The following is a 17,794-nucleotide window of genomic DNA, read 5'->3' on the forward strand; positions in this document are numbered from 1 at the left end:
AGTGGTTAGTATTGCAGCGCTGGAGTCCTGTATTCAAATCCCGCCAGGAACAACATCTGCAAGGAGTTTGTAGATCCCCGTGTTTGTGTGGATTTCCTCACATTCTACAAAGAAATACTGATAAGGAAAAAAAAAGTACATTGTGATCCCTATATGAGGCTCACAATCAACATTACAAAATAAATAAATAAAAATCTGCTCGCCCAAACAATGTTATAAGTTTATGTATAAGTATGCCTGCATCTGACACCAACCAAAAGAAACTCATTCTTAAAAATCACAAATCCTTGTGTCATGTAGGTAGAAAGCAATATAGTACAGCAATTTTTTAAGTTCCAATTTCAACTGGACTCCTGCTGATGCCACAGAGGGCCGAAACATCCTCTGTCATACAGTATAAGGGCTCGTTCACATCTGCGCCCGGTCTCCGTACTTGAGGTTTCCGTTTCCTGCCTAAAACAGAGGCAGGAGACGGAAACCTGCAGGAGACTTTCTCACCCATTCATTTGAATGGGTGAGAAAGCTGTCCGGCCGTGCGTGGCAGTGAGCGTCTTGCGCTCTCCGCCGCGAAACCGGGTTTTTTAATCCGGACACAGAGTCGGACATGCAGTACTCTGTGTCCGGATTAAAAAATCCGGTTTCGCAGCGGAGAGCATAAAACGCTCACCGCCGCGCACGGCCGGACCCGGTCTATGGTTTCCGTCTTCTGGCATGCAGAAGACGGAAACCATAGAACGGAGACCGTGAACGCAGGTGTGAACCTAGCGTTAGTAACCACGAGGATTATAAATGACACATGATAGAGGAATTAAGTTTTCGGTATCTCTCTTATTTTTCTACATTTAAAATAGATATAAAAAAATATAATGTAGAAAAAAAGTTGGTGGAGGCTGTTAGTAAAGAAATTTACCTTGGCTGATGAAACAACTTCTTGCCTTACTAGGACTTGACTAACATGAATAAATAAATATTGTAATAAAAGAAGCAAGGGTGTACAATAGTAAGAATTGTCTTCTCCATTGGTGCTGGGTATTGACTCTCACGACAGAAGGGCTTTGTTCTCTTTTTCTAACTCAATGCACTTCCTAACACCATGTGGCTAATTCCTTATAATGCAGTTCCTTGGCATAAGGGAACCTTGTTTAGATTCTGGCTACACTATGGCTAAATAAAAAATCCCAAAAAGGTAGGGTCCATCTCTTCTATGGCCTCCATAGTAGCCACATGAGCTGCCTGTGTAAGAGGGCCGAATGCGCATGCGTGGTCATAGTCCCAAGGCTGCAATTGCACGCATGTGCATTCGGCTCTATTAGTGTCAGAGCCGACAGAGGTGAAGCCGCCGAAGAAAGAAGGGGAGGATACAGCAGAAGATAGAGGCGGCGCAGGATCCTGTTCTCTGGCAGCAGTGAGGATGCCCTCATCGCATCTTCAGCGCTGGGGCCCGCCCTCATCGCTGCCAGAGAACTAATTTACATACTGGTAAAAACCGGTATTACTAAGGAACGGCGCGGCAGAGATCCCATCTAAAGGTAGGAGACGAATAGCCTTTCTAAAGGCTATTCCAACGTGTTAGCCACAGAAAAAAGATTTTTAATGGTAGAATCCCTTTAACTAGAAATCAGCGCAGACACATCTGTAGAGTTTAATAAAACTAATTTAGCAAAGTTTCATTAGGACCTAATAAAGTCTTCTAGCATGATAGCACATCTAAACAGTTCACCCACTACCAAATGCTCTTTCATGTGAAGCCTTGCCTTTAAGATCATGTTTCTTATTATTCTTATAGGCCCTGAATGAATGGGTCAAATAATTTACTTGATTTTTTTTTAAAAAAAGTCTTGTCAAGTGTTTGAGAAGGTATGGGGGTTATACAGACAACTATAGGTGCAGCATACGGTTAGGGCTACATGGTGACTTGTAGTTGCATGACATAAGACTGTAACGTTCCACTCCTAAAATTGCAGCTATGTATAGTAAATGTGGTGGCAAAAATGTTTTTGTGTAATTGTTATTATGGCTGCATGAGTAGAATACCATCAGTAAAGGCATGTATATCCTGAACTGAAATACTCTGAAGGGCTTGAAAATGTTAGGGTATGTTCATAAAGACGCCTCCGATTCATTTCAATGGAAGTCACTCGCAGTTTTTTTTCTGCTAGCAATTTCTTTTCAGCTAATGGGATGCCCTATGTTCAAGCGGATTTCACGGCTGAGTCAGTTGTGGCTTCCACGGCTCGAGACATCCTCCTGCTTGAGCCCTTTCATCCGGGCCTAATCAGGAGCAGGATGCCGCATTTTTTATCATCCTTTAACTTCTCACAGATTTTAGTGAATGCCTTTGCGCTATTTACACCTTCTGATATATTGTCCCTACAACAAGCTCTATCTATAATTCCCTTTGAAACAAAACTAGTGGTCTTAAACAGAAATCTATGTAGTGTAAAGTTTTTTTTTCCAGAGTAACTACCAAGCCTCATCATAGGAAGCAAGAGTAAGGGTCCATTTACACAGAGGAAAATGGCGCTTTATTTGGCACTGAATTAAAAGCCTTCCATTGACTTTAATGGGTGCCGCTAGCAGAACCCATTGAAGTCAATAGGAGGCTTTTAATTCAGCGCCAAATATAAGCAAGCAGAAAATAATTCCATTGGCGATCAAAAAGGTGACAATAAATACTCAATATTATACTAGAGCGGCATCATATGTCAAGACTAAGTCCGAGATGGAGACCTGTTTGTAAGTTTATACAAATGTCAAATGAATCATAAAATAAATAATACATTACTTTTGCATTCTAAAGAGTTCTAGCTAAAAAATTTCCCAGAAATAAAAAACACTGAAAATTCTTTTAATAACTTCTTCTCCTTTGTGATATTTTTCTCCTCCGTTGTCCATTTTTACTACAGCGTTTCATGTTCCGCAGCAGAACTGGAAATAGTTAATATATATTTTATAAACTTTCACTTTCAGATATAATATATGCAGTCGCTTGAGTTTTCTTTGCTGTTGGGAAACATTCTTTAAGGCTCGAGACACAGAAGCAAAGTCTTTGTTTTCCATCAACTAACTTTTTTTCCTATTTATAAATCATCGGTACAAACCAACCTTTTATTGTACGTGCCACAAAAAAAAAGATGATTACAGGTTTCGCTCAACAGATTTTTCTTCTCACCTCTGACCTCTCTATTTCCCACCAAAGATATCATAGATTCTGCCAATTGCAAAGGTTAAATCAAAAGGCCACACAGCACAGTACACATAAAATACAATTTAATAAACCAGTGCTTTAACCTAGAAATTTTTTGTGGAGATTCAATCCCAGACGCTTCTTGTTAGAAGAAACAGTTCAGCTATAATTTAACTGACTTTCCATTTTGTTTTTTGTTTTTTAAAACATAGCTACAATTTGTTGTTTTTTTTTGTTTTTTATACTAATGCTCGGTCTAAACTTTTTTTTCAGCCTATATTAAAATTAAATGCCACGCAGTGACTAGAGAGAAGTATTGAAAAAAATGTGATAGTCTAAGCAAGTAATGAACCCAACCGAAAATGAAACACTTGTTGAAGGGCTGGCGGCCTTCTGTCCCAGTCACAGGTCTTCTTTGGCACTTGAGAAGGGTCACAAGTAAGTTGCTGATTTATTCAGATTGAACAAAATTTACAAAGCCATTCATACATTTTTTTGTTTGTTTTACTGACTTCAAAAAATGGGAATATTCAAAATACACTTTTAACCCACTTCATTCTGTTGTTATTTACAGATATATACAAGAAAAATGTAAGAGTTTTTAGTTGTATTAAAAAGCTTTGCAGGTTTTTTTGTTTTGTTTTGTTTAACTATATAGATGTTCCATGAGAAGGCTCAATGGCTTCTGGAATGGGTCCCCCTGGCATGGACTGGAATGACATTGGCATGGGTGTTTTCACAGGACTTTGACGAAATAGTCCTCCATTTGGCGATCTGTGTTTACATTGTATAGAGGGCATGGTGGCGGAGCTGCTAAGGGGCAAGGGTAAGTTACTGCTTGAAACAGAAGAAAGTGTCCTTCCACCACCATGACCAGATTGTTCAGGTAAAAAGGTGGTGACTGAAAGCTGTGTATTCTGGTATTCCCGCACTGGTTCCAAGGTTTGACTTGGCATCCCACCAATCTCCAGAGCTGAAATTTCAATTGATGCAGTGGAAATTTGCTTATGGGCCATATCTTCATCAATTAAGCTGTTCATACGTCTATGTACCTGCTCCAAATTGACTTCCTTATCCTAGAAAAGAATAAGCAAATAAGAATGATAGGTGCAAATGTACAATACAATTAAATATTAGAAATATTATTTTATTGTATTTTTATAACATAAAACAAATAGTGGATAATCAAACGATGTGGTACAGAAATTACAAGGATGTCTAACTCTTCTAGCTAAAATGGACCCAGAGAAATAAGCTGATCAGGGTATCTCTATATCATTGATTAACCACTTCATAACCATCAGTCTTTTTCCTGGATTCACGACTAGACACATTCTGTACATTTTAGAGGGGTTTTTTTTTTTGCTTAATATATAACAAAAAGCAGGGGAAACCTGACTATTTTTTACATTAAAAAAAATTAGGTGATACAGTTTTAGGTCATTTTGAGATGCGTAGAACATAGGATTTGGAAATGGAAGTGACATTTTAATTTTAGTTTTTTCTATATAGTTATATTGTCCTACTAATATTATAAATGTGAAAGTTTGAATGTTTGTTCCTCAATCACGCAAAAATGGCTTAATGGATTTAGATGAAATTTACACATAGATTGTAACCTCAATTAAAGCATAGGCTACTTTTTATCCCGGTAAATGACATGGCTTCATGACTGTTATGAATTTATGTTCACATACTATATTAAACTGCTCTTGCAGCAGCTTATCTCAGCTTCTGATAAAGCCAGGTCTATTATCTCTGTATGTAAACACACATTTAACCATATGGTCCATTGTGTGCACACATTTGCACATTATCTGATCTGCTCCAGGCAGTGCTTACACACTTGATGGGAAAACACCTTTAATCCAAATTGGCAGTTTGCCAATTTTATCATGCCTGTAAAAAGAAAATCAAATTGGTCTCAAAATTCTAAAACAACGAGAGCTATGAAAATAGCCAGAAGTCACAGACGTCTCCTCAAGCAGAGCTCAGGAGGATCATCGATGCCAACAACACACTCATTATACGGCGTCCCAGCAAGCTGCTGAGATGCGGGAACAATCACAGGTATGGTGTGTGGAACAAGTTCATCAGCAGGCCATCTTTAGAGCTGCCAAATCGCCAAAGAAGGCTGATCATCAACGCCAACAACACACTCATTATATGGTGTCCTAACAAGCTGCTGAGACACCAAAACAATCATGGGCATAGCGCGAGGAACGAGTTCAGCAGCAGTCCAGCTTGAGAGCTGCCGAAATGCCAGAGCAGGCAGATAATTGAATCCAACAACATGCTCATTATATAGCGTCCCAGCAAGCTTCAGAGATGCCGAAACAATCATGGGGCACGGTGCAAGGAATGAGTTCAGCAGCAGGACAGGTTGAGAGCTGCCGAAACACCAGAGCAGGCAAACCATCGATGGCAGTAATTTGCTGAATAAAGGTGGATCATCTATGCCAACAACACGCAGACAAAGTCGTGGGCAGGGGCTAGTTTGTATATATTTTTTTTTTTACACCATGTGCTCTCAGAAGTTCATAATAGACCTTCAGGAGGTATTTTAAGACTATTTTGTTGTCTTGTTTTTTTTCCCTCCGATTTCCTGTGTAACTAGGGCTGATACATTAGCTCCAGTTTCAGGAGGAACATAGTCTCCTATCACTGCAGAGCTGACCTAGGTCTTCTAGGACCCAGCAGAACTCACCTCCTGCAGATCTTGTAAAGCTTCTTAATTCCACAAGAATATCTATAGTCTATGAATGGTATACACATTAAGAGGACACAAAGATCATGTCTAGTGGGTGCACCTAGTACTGACTGACAACTTTTTGTTATAGATATTTAAGAACAATGTAGATTTTTTTTTAGCTAACACAGAATGGGAAAAGTCGATATTTAGCTAAAGTTGAGTTCTACAGTATAATATAATTCTGGATCTGAAATTTCGACTAGGTCAAGTGAAGGAAAACATTAATAAATTTATTGATTGCTTCAGTGTTCATCTTTATGGGCCACCAGACAATTTAATTAAAATCATACAAAACATCGAAAAGATGACCTTTTACACGAGCCAAAAAGGAGATCAAGAACTCTCACAAGGTGTATTCTTCTGTGGAGTGCCATGCTTTCTTGCTTTTTTAGCTTTGATTTTAATTAACTTTTTTTTTTTTTTAAATTCTATGACTTGCATTAAAATATAATAAAATGTGTGAGATTCAGTGTAGGTTATGGATTTATATAACAATGACTAGACGATACATATGATCACAGATTTTGGGTAACAATTTGTGTTGAGCGAGTAGTATTTGATCGAATACCTCGTCGTCATAGGAATGCGTGTAAGTGGCCGAACACCAAGGGGTTAAGCGCATCGAATATTCAATGCGTTTAACCCCTTGGTGTTCAGCCGCTTACATGCATTCCTATGGCGGCGAGGTATTCGATTGAATACTACTCGCTCAACACTAGTAACAATATTTTGTGGGACTCAAATATTGCATTTGGACTTTTGAGAGTGAACTGCTTACTTCTTGATAAAGCACCCTTCCCTTTTGTCTACTGTTGTCTTTTATTGGAGCTTATTCCTATCCTTGGTAAATATTATAGGCCTAAAGTAAATAATACAATGGGGTGGTTTAATGGTTGCTGGTCGGCCAATGCTTTTCTGAATGATCATCATGAGTAGAACTGTAGCTCAATGGCTACCAGGCTCTGCCAGTAACCAATATGTGCTTCACCAATGAGTGCTCAGAGGAGCAAGCAGTAAGTATAACTTAAAATACCCACTACTCCACTGACGTAGTTAGAGAGCCCCAGCAAGGAAGTAAAGAGTGTTCTAACAGTGGCATTAGACAGACTGGGGACATCATAATGTGCTTGGAGGTTCTAAAGGGACATTATAATGGATGTAGGCACCAAAACGGTATTCTTTGTGCAGGGAATCTCCAGAATTCTATACGTGTCTGTTTGTGGGACATGCAGGAAACCTTGCAAACTCTCAAACAGTGAAGACAAGTATCTGGTTATCCAGTTTTATTTTACCATTTCTTTCTAGGTTTACTTTTCCATGACATATCTTAATATTAATATATTAACATCCACAAGCTTAACTTTTTAATGGCCAATATTCTGGGTGCAAAAGTCAGGTTTCAGTATTCATATATGAAAAATACTGCTGCTCTCTGCATTTGTAGATTTGCTCATAAAGGTACAGTAGAATCTACCTTTAAAATTTGCCTAGTGACTAACTGTTAACGCATCATAGCTGTTCATGACTTCTATCGCTGATCTGTATTGGTACACTGGTTAAAGAAGGAATAATACAAGGATATACAACATGGCAGACACCCCTCAACCAGTATATGTAAACAAGCAAGGTTTACTCTTATATACAAACTAATATAGAAATTAGCATGTTTCTTTGTTTATTGTATAAGAATAAACCAAGTTTGATTAAATATCCCGGTTGACTGTGCTTTGTCCTTGTTCTTTTATCAAGTAGTAAGAGTAAGGGTGGAGAGTATGAGTAGGATAAACCACTACTCTGCTGATTACAGTGATGGTCTACAGTGGTTACATACAGTAGCTTGCAAAAGTATTCATACCCCTTGAACTTTTTCACATTTTGTCACCTTAAAACCACAAACTTCCATGTATTTTATTGAGATTTTTTTAGTGATAGATCAGCACAAAGTAGCAGATAATTGTTAAGTTAATGAAAATAAATATCAAAATTTTATGCCAAAAAGTTCAACTTTTGTCTCATCTAACCAGAGCAAATTCTTCCACGTTTGCTGTGTCCCCTATATGGCTTATGGCTCTCCTTGCTCGATTTGTTACTTGAGGTGGACAGCCATGTCTTGGCAGTTTTGCAGTTGTAGAATATGTTTTCCATTTTTAGATGACGGATTGAACAGTGCACCTTGGTATGCTCAAAGATTGGGATATATTTTTATAACCTAACCCTGTTTTAATCTTCTCCGCAACTTTATATCTGACCTGTCTGGTGAGTTCATTGGTCTTCATGATGCTGTTTGTTCACTAGTATTCTCTAACAAACCACTGAGGCCTTCATAGCATAGGTGTATTTATGCTCAGACTAAATTACACACAGAAGGTCTCTATTAACTAATTAAGTGACTTCTGAAGGTAATTGTGTGCACTGGATTTTATTTAGAGGTGTCAGAGTACAGGAGGCTGAAAACTTTTGCACGTCACAATTTTCAGATTTTTATTTCATTAAAATTTTGAAAACCATGTATCATTTTTGTTCCACTTCACAATTATCTGCCACTTTGTGTTGGTCTATTATGTAAAATTTCAACAACATACATTTAAGTTTGTGGTTGTGACAAAATGGGAAAAAGTTCAAGGGGTATGAATACTTTTGCAAGCCACTGTATCCATAGTCACTTGGTCATCAGTTAACCACTACTAGTAGCACTTAAGTGGAAGCACTGGAGCAGTGGGAAATTTTCCAGGTGAGTAATAAATATTTATTTTATTGCATTTCCTGGTTTGACACATTTTTAAAAAAAATCTTCTTAAACCCCTTAATTCCATGCTATAGGCTTTTGCATTCCAATACCACAAACTCCTATAGCCCCATAGAAATCAATGGAGCTCAGGTCACACAAGTGCATTAGGTGCTTTGTTCACAGAGAACTTTTGGGACCCCGTTCTTCTGATAAATGAGGGTCTCAGTGATCAGGTCCCCCCCCCCAGTTTTTCCTTTAATTGATCTCTAACTCAGTTACTGATTCCAACTTTGATTGTTGGCAATTCAACACAATGTCATGAAATGCTAAGAAAACCATTGGAATACATTAGTAATATTGGATAAGTGGGGATCCAAACCCAGAAGCCCCACTGATCAATTGTTTTCAGCACTGTGTATGGAGCTGGAAGCAGATAGCTCTGTGATGTGGCCATACCATGTTATAGCAGCTCAGTTACCATTTATTTGAATAGGAGATGCAATAACATAAGGCCTGGGTCACATCTACATTTGGTATTCTGTTTGGGAAGTCCACTTGGACACCCCCTGAATGGAATACCGAACGCATTGACAAGCGGTGAACAATGAAAGCACACGGACCCCATAGACTATAATGGGTTCATGTGTTTTCCATGCGGCGTCCGCATGAGTCATGTGGGGAGTAAAGTAGTTCATGGAGTACTTTTCTCTCCCCATGACTTGTGCGGACAGTGCATAGAATAGTCTATGGGGTCCGTGTGCTTTCATAAGCTCACCACTTGTCAATGCGTTCGGTATTCTGTTCAGGGGTCCCCATGCAGACTTCCCAAACAGAATACCAAATGCAGATGTGAACCAGGCCTAAGAAAGTCAGAGTCTTGGAGAAACCATTCAGCTTGTGATGATACTATATCTGGACATGCCCAGTCTGGAGGACACATAAAGGAGGACCCATCTGCACTAAACACTACTATTCATTTACACAATAAAGAAAATCGTAAAACATCAATTAAAATACTCTAGTTACTGTATTTTGTATATTAAAAATTAGGACAATTTCTCAAAAGTTAACACTACACTATACCCAGGTCATTATAATTCAGATAGCTAGACCGGTTTTCCCTGTACTCGTAAAACAGCAGACAGTTAACACACTGCCAGCTACCACTGTCTGCTTTCCTGGCTAGAGCAGAACTCAATTCGGAAAATTACTGCTTTACTGATATTGGCCCTGACACCCGCATAAAACATTTGTGCGGTTAAAAATACATAAAATATCAGCTTTCAATTCATATAAAATGTCTGCTTTATAGCCGCCTGCATTGTCATTTACAGAAATCAGTTGTTTATATTTATAGCGAGTCCTTCAAGGTCTCCACCAGCTGACTGTGCTCAACCTAGCAAATGCGAGGCCCAATTTGTTATACCCTGTCTTACTGTAGAGAGGGAAATACATTGTCAGTAATCATTAATGATGACTGTGAGCTGTAAAGGCTGATACATGAGCCAGCTGGATGGAAAGCTGGGATCCAGATGCTACAGTTGAATGTTATTGTTCAGTTAATGGTGCAACGGGGCTCGATTCTTGCCAAGTATGATAGTAGCATTGTAGTACAGGGAAGGGTCAGCGCAACCATTAAAGCTAAATCAAAGCCAACAGTTGTAATATGGTATGCAAATAGAACCTCGGCTTTAAAGGCTCCGTTACTAGACCGCAAGGTTTTTTTTATTTAGAGATTTTTTTTTTCCTTCCAGATTTGATCAAGTTCTGATATAACTGGAGAATATTTTCTAATCTGTTATTCTCTACGGACAATATATAAATTTTACTAGGACGTGTGGAAAAGATGTAATCTTTCGAGTTTGGCAATTTCTACTTGTTTCAGATGCACATGAGGGAATATACACCCGACCTATGGGATCTCTTTCTACTTTCTTTCTACATTATTTAATTTTAAGTCATATGGTATATTAACCAAAATAATATTGCAGACTAGGGAAATTACTAGTACCCCGGAGTGTTATTACGACATAGCAGATCTTCCAGCCTGATGTGCTACGCTGCATGAAATTACATCTGCTCAAATTTTTAGACGGAATTTTAGAACTGCAAAAAATTTAATCCAAAAGAGTTTTTTAAAGGGGCTCAATTATTGGGAAAAGTCATTTTTAGATGAGCACATCCTTGCATAGCCTTTAGAAAGGCTATCCCTTAGTTGCATAATTTTCACCAGAATTCATAGCAGAGCATGCACGGTCCGTGATTTCAATGGGAGCCTGGATCGGATCGTATGTGCCACGTTATTTTGCGGGCGTGATTTTGCAGTCGCAAAATCACGGCCGCAAAATAACGCGGTGCATGCGATCCAGGCTCCCATTGAAATCATGGACCGTGCATGCTCTGCTATGAATTCTGGTGAAAATTATGCAACTAAGTTTTCTTTTATTGAGAAATTAAAACTCTACCTCTAGCACCACCTATTGGAAGGTAGCTCCCTGTAAGTCAGTGTCTGGCATGATATGAGATTTACACCGAACCAGAAAATCTGTACCAAAAAGAAGAAGCACCGATCCATAGACAGCTGTTTCAGGATAGGTGAAAGGAGCCTAAAAGAACATCTGCTGCTGTTGCAACAAATTTAGTACTAAGCTGGTGCAGCCCAGCAATCCTTGTGAATTGCAGGACAGACCTTGTAATGTAAATGCAGACACGCACTGTCTGGCAATTCAAATGATTTTCCCACTATACAAAATAATCTTGCAGGCGATCGAGCTAACGTGAGCCACCTGTAATGTTAAAGATTGCTGCATCTGTAAATGACAACTAGGTGTTGGGTTTTTGATATACTGGTGCCTGTGATTTAACTTACCATAATTTGAAACCTGTTCGTATTCTAGTAAGTTCAGTTCTAAGTATGTCATTACTAGTATTATATAGCACATTATACCCTGTTGGTATTGTTGCAATACTTTTTAAGCTCCCCTGCCTTGCTTCTGACTTTATACATCTAGCATTGACTCTTTAGCTATCTGTACCTTTTATGTACACATATCCAATAATATTCCTATGGATTTATTAACCCTAATAACTGGAGATTTGTATTCTAGTAACATTCTGGCGGATATAGTCCCTTCCGATTTTCCAGGCGTTTTGTGATTTTGGAATGCCCACATTACTAATGCATAGAGGTGTGATATAGTTTGGATAAATATTCTACGTAGATCTGAGCTTTCTGCTTGAAATACTAAATTGAGACACCAAAAAGACCAATATGAGTTGCAATATGGGGCACAATACTATAAAACAGCTTTAATTCTGTCTAGTTGCATCAAGGAGCAGGGTTTTTTTTTCATGCTATGACTTTGCAATGAAAAATTAAAGGAATTCTATCATTAAAATGTTATTTTTTTCTGACTAACATGTAGGAACAGCCTTAAGAAAGGCCATTCTTCTCCTACCTTTAGATGTCTTCTTTGTATTGCCGTTTGGTAGAAATCCGGGTTTTCTTCGATATGCAAATGAGTTCTCTTGCAGCACTGGGGGCAGTCCCTAACACTCAAACAGCACTAGGGGCGTGTGAGAGAAATCTCCAGTGCCGCCTATATCTTCTTCTGGAACAGCCTCTCCCTGCGTCTTCTTCCAGTGCTGGAGTCAAACTTCCATCCATACAGAGCCAGCTCTACCATCGGCCCTTGGGCTGAGCTGACTGTACATGCGCGCAGCCATTTTCTTGTGGCCACTTACCCCAGCTTACTGTGTAAGCGGCCACAAGAAAATGGCTGCTTACACCAGGCGGGCATGCGCAATTGCTTTGCTCGAGACCTAATGGCAGAGCCAACTGCGCATGCTTAGAAGTTTGAAGCCAGCTCCAGAAGAAGACACAGGAAGAGGCCATTCCAGAAGAAGATGGAGGCGACGCTGGAGATTTCTCTCGCAGCATTGGGGACGCCCCAAGTGCTGTTTGAGCGCTAGGGACCGCACCAAGTGCTGTGAGAGAATTCATTTGCATACAGAAGAAAACCGGGATTTCTACCGAACGGCGGCACGAAGAAGACATCTAAAGATAGGAGGAGAATAGCCTTTCTTAGCGAAAAAAAAATGTTGTTTTAATGATAGAATCCCTTTAATACTTATGAATGGTGCGAAAAATAAAGTTGTTCCTCGATCACATCAAGTTTAACTTCAAGAACAAATGACCATGAAAATCATGAGCAAGCGATTGACTGGCCTGATGTCCAAGTCGGAAGATAAAGCATTCTGCAGGAAAACCCATACAGTTTCTATAAGCTGAGATAACTTTCATGATAAGGATCAGTTGAATATGAAATAAATGGGCATTTCCAGCTGAGACAACACATCTACATTCTCTATACATAGCTGTAGATTTTGTTTTGTATAATTATGTAAAATCCGTCAAACTGATTGAACAAAAGCTTCATTGGTGAACAAAACATAAACTTGTCTCCTAGATAAAGACAGGCACAATATATAGCAGTTTACACTTCTCAAATACTCTCTGCATTTCATTGTTAGTATCTTGTTTAGAGACAGCTGCTAAACAAAGAAAATCTCGGAAAGGTTAGCTTGTTAAGAAGTTTAATTGATGGAAATTGATGTTTGCTTTATGCATGACAACATTCAGCATTGCTTTGATTTTTCTGTTAGTTTTGCTTTGCTCTGCTTTTTTTGCTGAATACTTTAGAGTCTCAGTTACAAGATCTGTAATGATAATATTTGTATTCTATCGATATTATTTCTTTCCATTTTAGTACATATCGCACTACTAAATCTGCATATTACCGATAACATAAGAATTGATATAATATGAGCCAGTGTCTTAAAGGATTCCCTTGGTTGACTGTCTCGGCCTCTATTAATCATTCTCTATATGGTAGACTGATTGAGTAGTTGGAAAGCGCTCATGCAGAAAGTGTTAAACACTTTATCATTTTGAAGACAGGAAAGTGAATTGTGGGTCTGCTTACATTTAGAAACATGAAACAAATACACCATTGCATTTGTCATTGTCACCGCACAACCCTATTTGCTATGTAGGGATATGCATTATTGGTGCATACATACTGGTATATTTGTCTAACTGGTCGAGTGACCTATAAGTAAGTGCTGTAGGTTGTCATCGCATAACTAAATCTACTAATTGGGTTATTGCTTCCAATGATGCATGTCCCTAAGGTACCTTTTATATAATAAGAATAGTAGTTATGGACCTCTTTTGGTGACTCCTGTCGACAGCGGTTGCTGTTCCACCATAATTCCAATGCAGCTACCAAGCAAGCAAGCAGTAATCCAATGGCTAGGATGCAGAAGACTCCGGCAAAACTGTGCAGCTTTAACGCTTTGCCATCGGTTTGTGCATTGGTGTGACTGTTCAAATCACATCGTCCCATCCGTGGCCACCATTTTTGCTTTAATACATCTAAATAACCAGTGTCTTGAAATTCAAGGATTCTGGGGAAAAAAAAATAAAAATGTGATGTTATCTAGAATGACAAAAAAAAACAAATTTTAGTTAGGGATAAACAGTAGATATTTCATAAGAATCTTAGTCAACTAGCTGAGTTTTTCAAAGATGTTACTTTTTTGGAAATCTATCCACTCTTCAATAGTAATTATATTCCCTATGGAGGTATTGACTCCCCTGTGCATGGAAAAACCAAAATGTGGTGCATTAAAGTGTAAAACTCATTAAATAACTACATAGACGTGAATAAAGTGACAAGACCAATACATCTGTTGCTCCCAAATCAAATTCCGTGTGTAGCTCCAGTATAGTCTGTTCATTTATGTCAAAAAATTACTTACTTGGCTTCAGTTTTTGGCTGCATTTATTTCCTCCCAGCCATCGCGAGGTGGGGAGAGATACTTGGCTTCTAAAAATCATAGGTTACCTATGGTTACTAGAGATGAGCAAACAGTAAAATGTTCGAGGTTTGATATTCGTTTGAGTAGCCCCTCAATATTCGACTACTCAAATCGAATATTGAACCCTATTATAGTCTGTGGGGGGAAAATGTTCATTTCAGGGGTAGGCAACATTCGATCAAATTATACTTACCAAGTCCACGAGTGAGGGTCGGGCTGGATCCTCCAAGAAGTCTTCTCCGTGCAGTGTCCCCGCGGCATCTTCCGGCTCTGAATTCACTCTGCCAGGCATCGGGCCTGGGCAGAGCCAACTGCGCATGCCCACACTACAAGCGGACATGCGCAGTTGGCTCTGTCCAGGCCCGATGCCTGGCAGAGTGAATGAAGAGCCGGAAGACGCCGCGGGGAAGCTGCACGGAGAAGACTTCTAAAGGTAGGAGAAGAACCAGCGTTGATTGGCCGACTGTATAGCATTCAGCCAATCAATGCTGGTTCTGCATCGAACTTTTCCATTCGAATAGCGAGTGGTACTCGATTGAGTACAAGTATTTCGAATACCGTAGTATTCGATCGAATACCTACTCGATTGAATACTACTCGCTCATCTCTAATGGTTACGACTACACCGAGCTGATCTCAAGTATGGTTACATCATTAAAGCAATCCAGTACAATGTCGTAACTTGCTAACAAAAATCTCAAAAGCCTGCCATCCACCCACCGCACTGGGCAATCACACAAAAAGAAATAGGAGAGTTAGCTTATTCCTTTGGATCAGCTTATCATTAGATCATGTTGCCCTTGGAAAGGCTATATAACCTGTAATAGAAATACTGGGGAAAATTTACTAATCTGGTCATGCCAGTTTCCGGTACATAAGTTCAAGGTTCCAGAACAAGAAAAAAAAAATGAGCTCCTTTGTCCATTTTCTGATTTAAGCAGAGTAAGACAGAGGTCAAGGCAGCTTGAAGCAGAGATGCCTTCGTTCCAAGGATTTACTGTAACTCATAGCCGAAAACTCCTCCTGTGGGAATAAGAATTATTAAGAGGCTGGAGTCTCTTAATCTGGGTGCAACTGCCACCTGACCTAAAAATATTAATACCATCATACATTAATGTGGTCATGTCCAGCCCAAAGAAAAGAGGCTGCATTCTGAGTGGCCAGTTCTAAGTGTTCTTAACCTTATTTTGACCTTGTTTTAAGAGAAAGTTATAACAATGAGAGATTACTGTGTGAACTGCCGGTATGGCTTGGATAGGGATTTTGATCAATAGGCACCACTAACTTTTGTTGAAGGGATACACATTATAATTGTTAGGGGAAGGACCGGTGCCGCAATGTGTGGAACCTGTCGGCCCTCTCCCTGCTGCGCTCCTGAGTCCCTCTCTACAGCTTTTTGCTGGGGTTGTCGGTCTCCTCCTGAGCCGGACAGAGAACTTCTGGTTTCACCATTTCAGTGAGCCAGAGCCTATTTAAAGACGGCTCTGGCTCCGGAGCACTGCTGGCTATTCAATTGATCTCCATATCGTGGTAGTAAGCATTCCTCCTGATCTGATTACCTGTGTTTTGATCCTTTTTGTCTTAACCTTAATTTTGCCTTCTGAAATAGAGTGATTTATTCTCAGAAAAGAAGAATAGTGTTGAGCATTCAATTGAATACCTCGCCGGCATAGGAATGCGTGTAATCTGCCAAATACCAAGGAGTTAAAAGCTTTGAATATTCGATGCGTTTAACCCCTTGGTATTCGGCTGATTACACGCATCCCTATGCTGGTGAGGTATTCGATCGAATACTATTCACTTAACACTAAAAAGGAATAAAGAAGAGTCAGACATCAACAGAGTGATGACCACAGAAAAACTGCATAATATGCAAGTTCCATCGAAAACTTGGGTACCCTTTAAAGATATGACTGTCAAGGCTAGTGGTGGGGAGACAAATAAAAAAGCTCATATCACGCCTAACTAACAGCATTGTTGTGTACATGGACATGACAAGTATCATTTTTGTACTATACTTTAGGCTTTGTCTAGTAGAGTTTGCCTTTGGACACGACAGCTAATGGGAATGTTCTGGGCCAACTACACAGAATGGTCTATAATAATGTTTATTCAAGTCCCCAAGCTGACGCCAATAAATTGAATCAATATACTGCCAAGCCTGCAATTATACATTCTCCTGCACTAACAGTATTAAAAACATTAATTTTAATTAAAATGATAAAATCTGCACCACTTATAAATTTATGCACAGAGTATTTCTGTAGCATGTAGATGAGATTTGGTAAAATCTTATGTATTTTGCTGGTATTATATCCTGCTGTGGATTTTACACTGGTAAATCCATATGGAAAATCCATATCTAATACTCTACGTATACATGTAGCCCTTGTTATGTTCTGTACCCACTTGGAGTTTATTGTATAGATGGGTTACATGGCTACCAGAGGATTTATTCTATATATGATCATTAAGTCACTGTTACATTTCTTAATTGACAGTTAAATAATTGGTTAATATTTTTCATCCATTTTTTTTAATGTCACAGCTAGGCAGATCTTTTGACGTGTGTGCATTGAAATATAGTAAAATGCAGCAAGAAATCAATGTCAAATACTGCAGATGTAAAGAAAATCAAAATGGCAGATGATGTTTTGATAATATAGGATTCCATTTCATCTATACATGTACAAGTTCACATTCATCAGTGCATTAAGGTCAATGTCAATGTTATTTGTCAGGGGAATCTATGCTTTCTGTCGGGCAGATTAACATATGGGAAATCATATGCCATGACATTCTCTAGAGTACTAGCTCAGTTATAGAGACTATGCTCATAGTTTTAACATTACACACGTCAAAACGGATTATTTATTGAATGCGATGAAGCCATGCAACATGTTCAAGAAACAAATACACAATAGTTGTTATGGAAACTAATATCAGAGACAATTTGCTGTACTTCTCTTGCTTTACTGCAACATATGTACTTAGCGTAGTTAACTTTATTGACTTTCCATGAGCCAGATTTGTTAAAAAGGAAAGTGAGCTGGGTCTATACAGCAATGATCTGCCTGACTTACTAATGCATTATATATTGTTGCTAATTACATTTACGTTTTAGTACATGGGACATGAAATAAAGACTTTAAATGAAACTAGAGAAAAACAAAAAATTTACGGTGGGGTATCCTAAAACTAGGACCTAAAACTATCGAATTGGCAAACATCTGTTGTCATCACT

At 38.9% G+C, this 17,794-nt stretch overlaps 1 protein-coding gene across 2 annotated transcripts in view; it reads right to left on the reverse strand.

The window, feature by feature from the left end:
* Positions 1 to 3,291: 3,291 nt before the first annotated feature.
* The window catches only part of GRID1 (glutamate ionotropic receptor delta type subunit 1), a 744,143-nt gene continuing 729,640 nt past the window's right edge, over positions 3,292 to 17,794 (reverse strand). Inside the window, exons 15-16 of one of the 2 annotated variants that reach the window (XM_075258436.1) lie at positions 13,896 to 14,136; positions 3,292 to 4,263 (exon numbers count right to left, since the gene is read on the reverse strand). In XM_075258436.1, the coding sequence (XP_075114537.1) occupies positions 3,838 to 4,263; positions 13,896 to 14,136 (667 nt within the window). In that variant the 3' untranslated portion in view covers positions 3,292 to 3,837. Of the gene's footprint in view, positions 4,264 to 13,864; positions 14,137 to 17,794 lie in introns of both variants that reach the window. The other variant, XM_075258437.1, reaches the window with a different exon arrangement.

The sequence above is a fragment of the Leptodactylus fuscus genome, chromosome 10 (assembly GCF_031893055.1).
Source record: "Leptodactylus fuscus isolate aLepFus1 chromosome 10, aLepFus1.hap2, whole genome shotgun sequence".
In the NCBI taxonomy this organism is placed as follows: Eukaryota; Metazoa; Chordata; class Amphibia; order Anura; family Leptodactylidae; genus Leptodactylus; species Leptodactylus fuscus.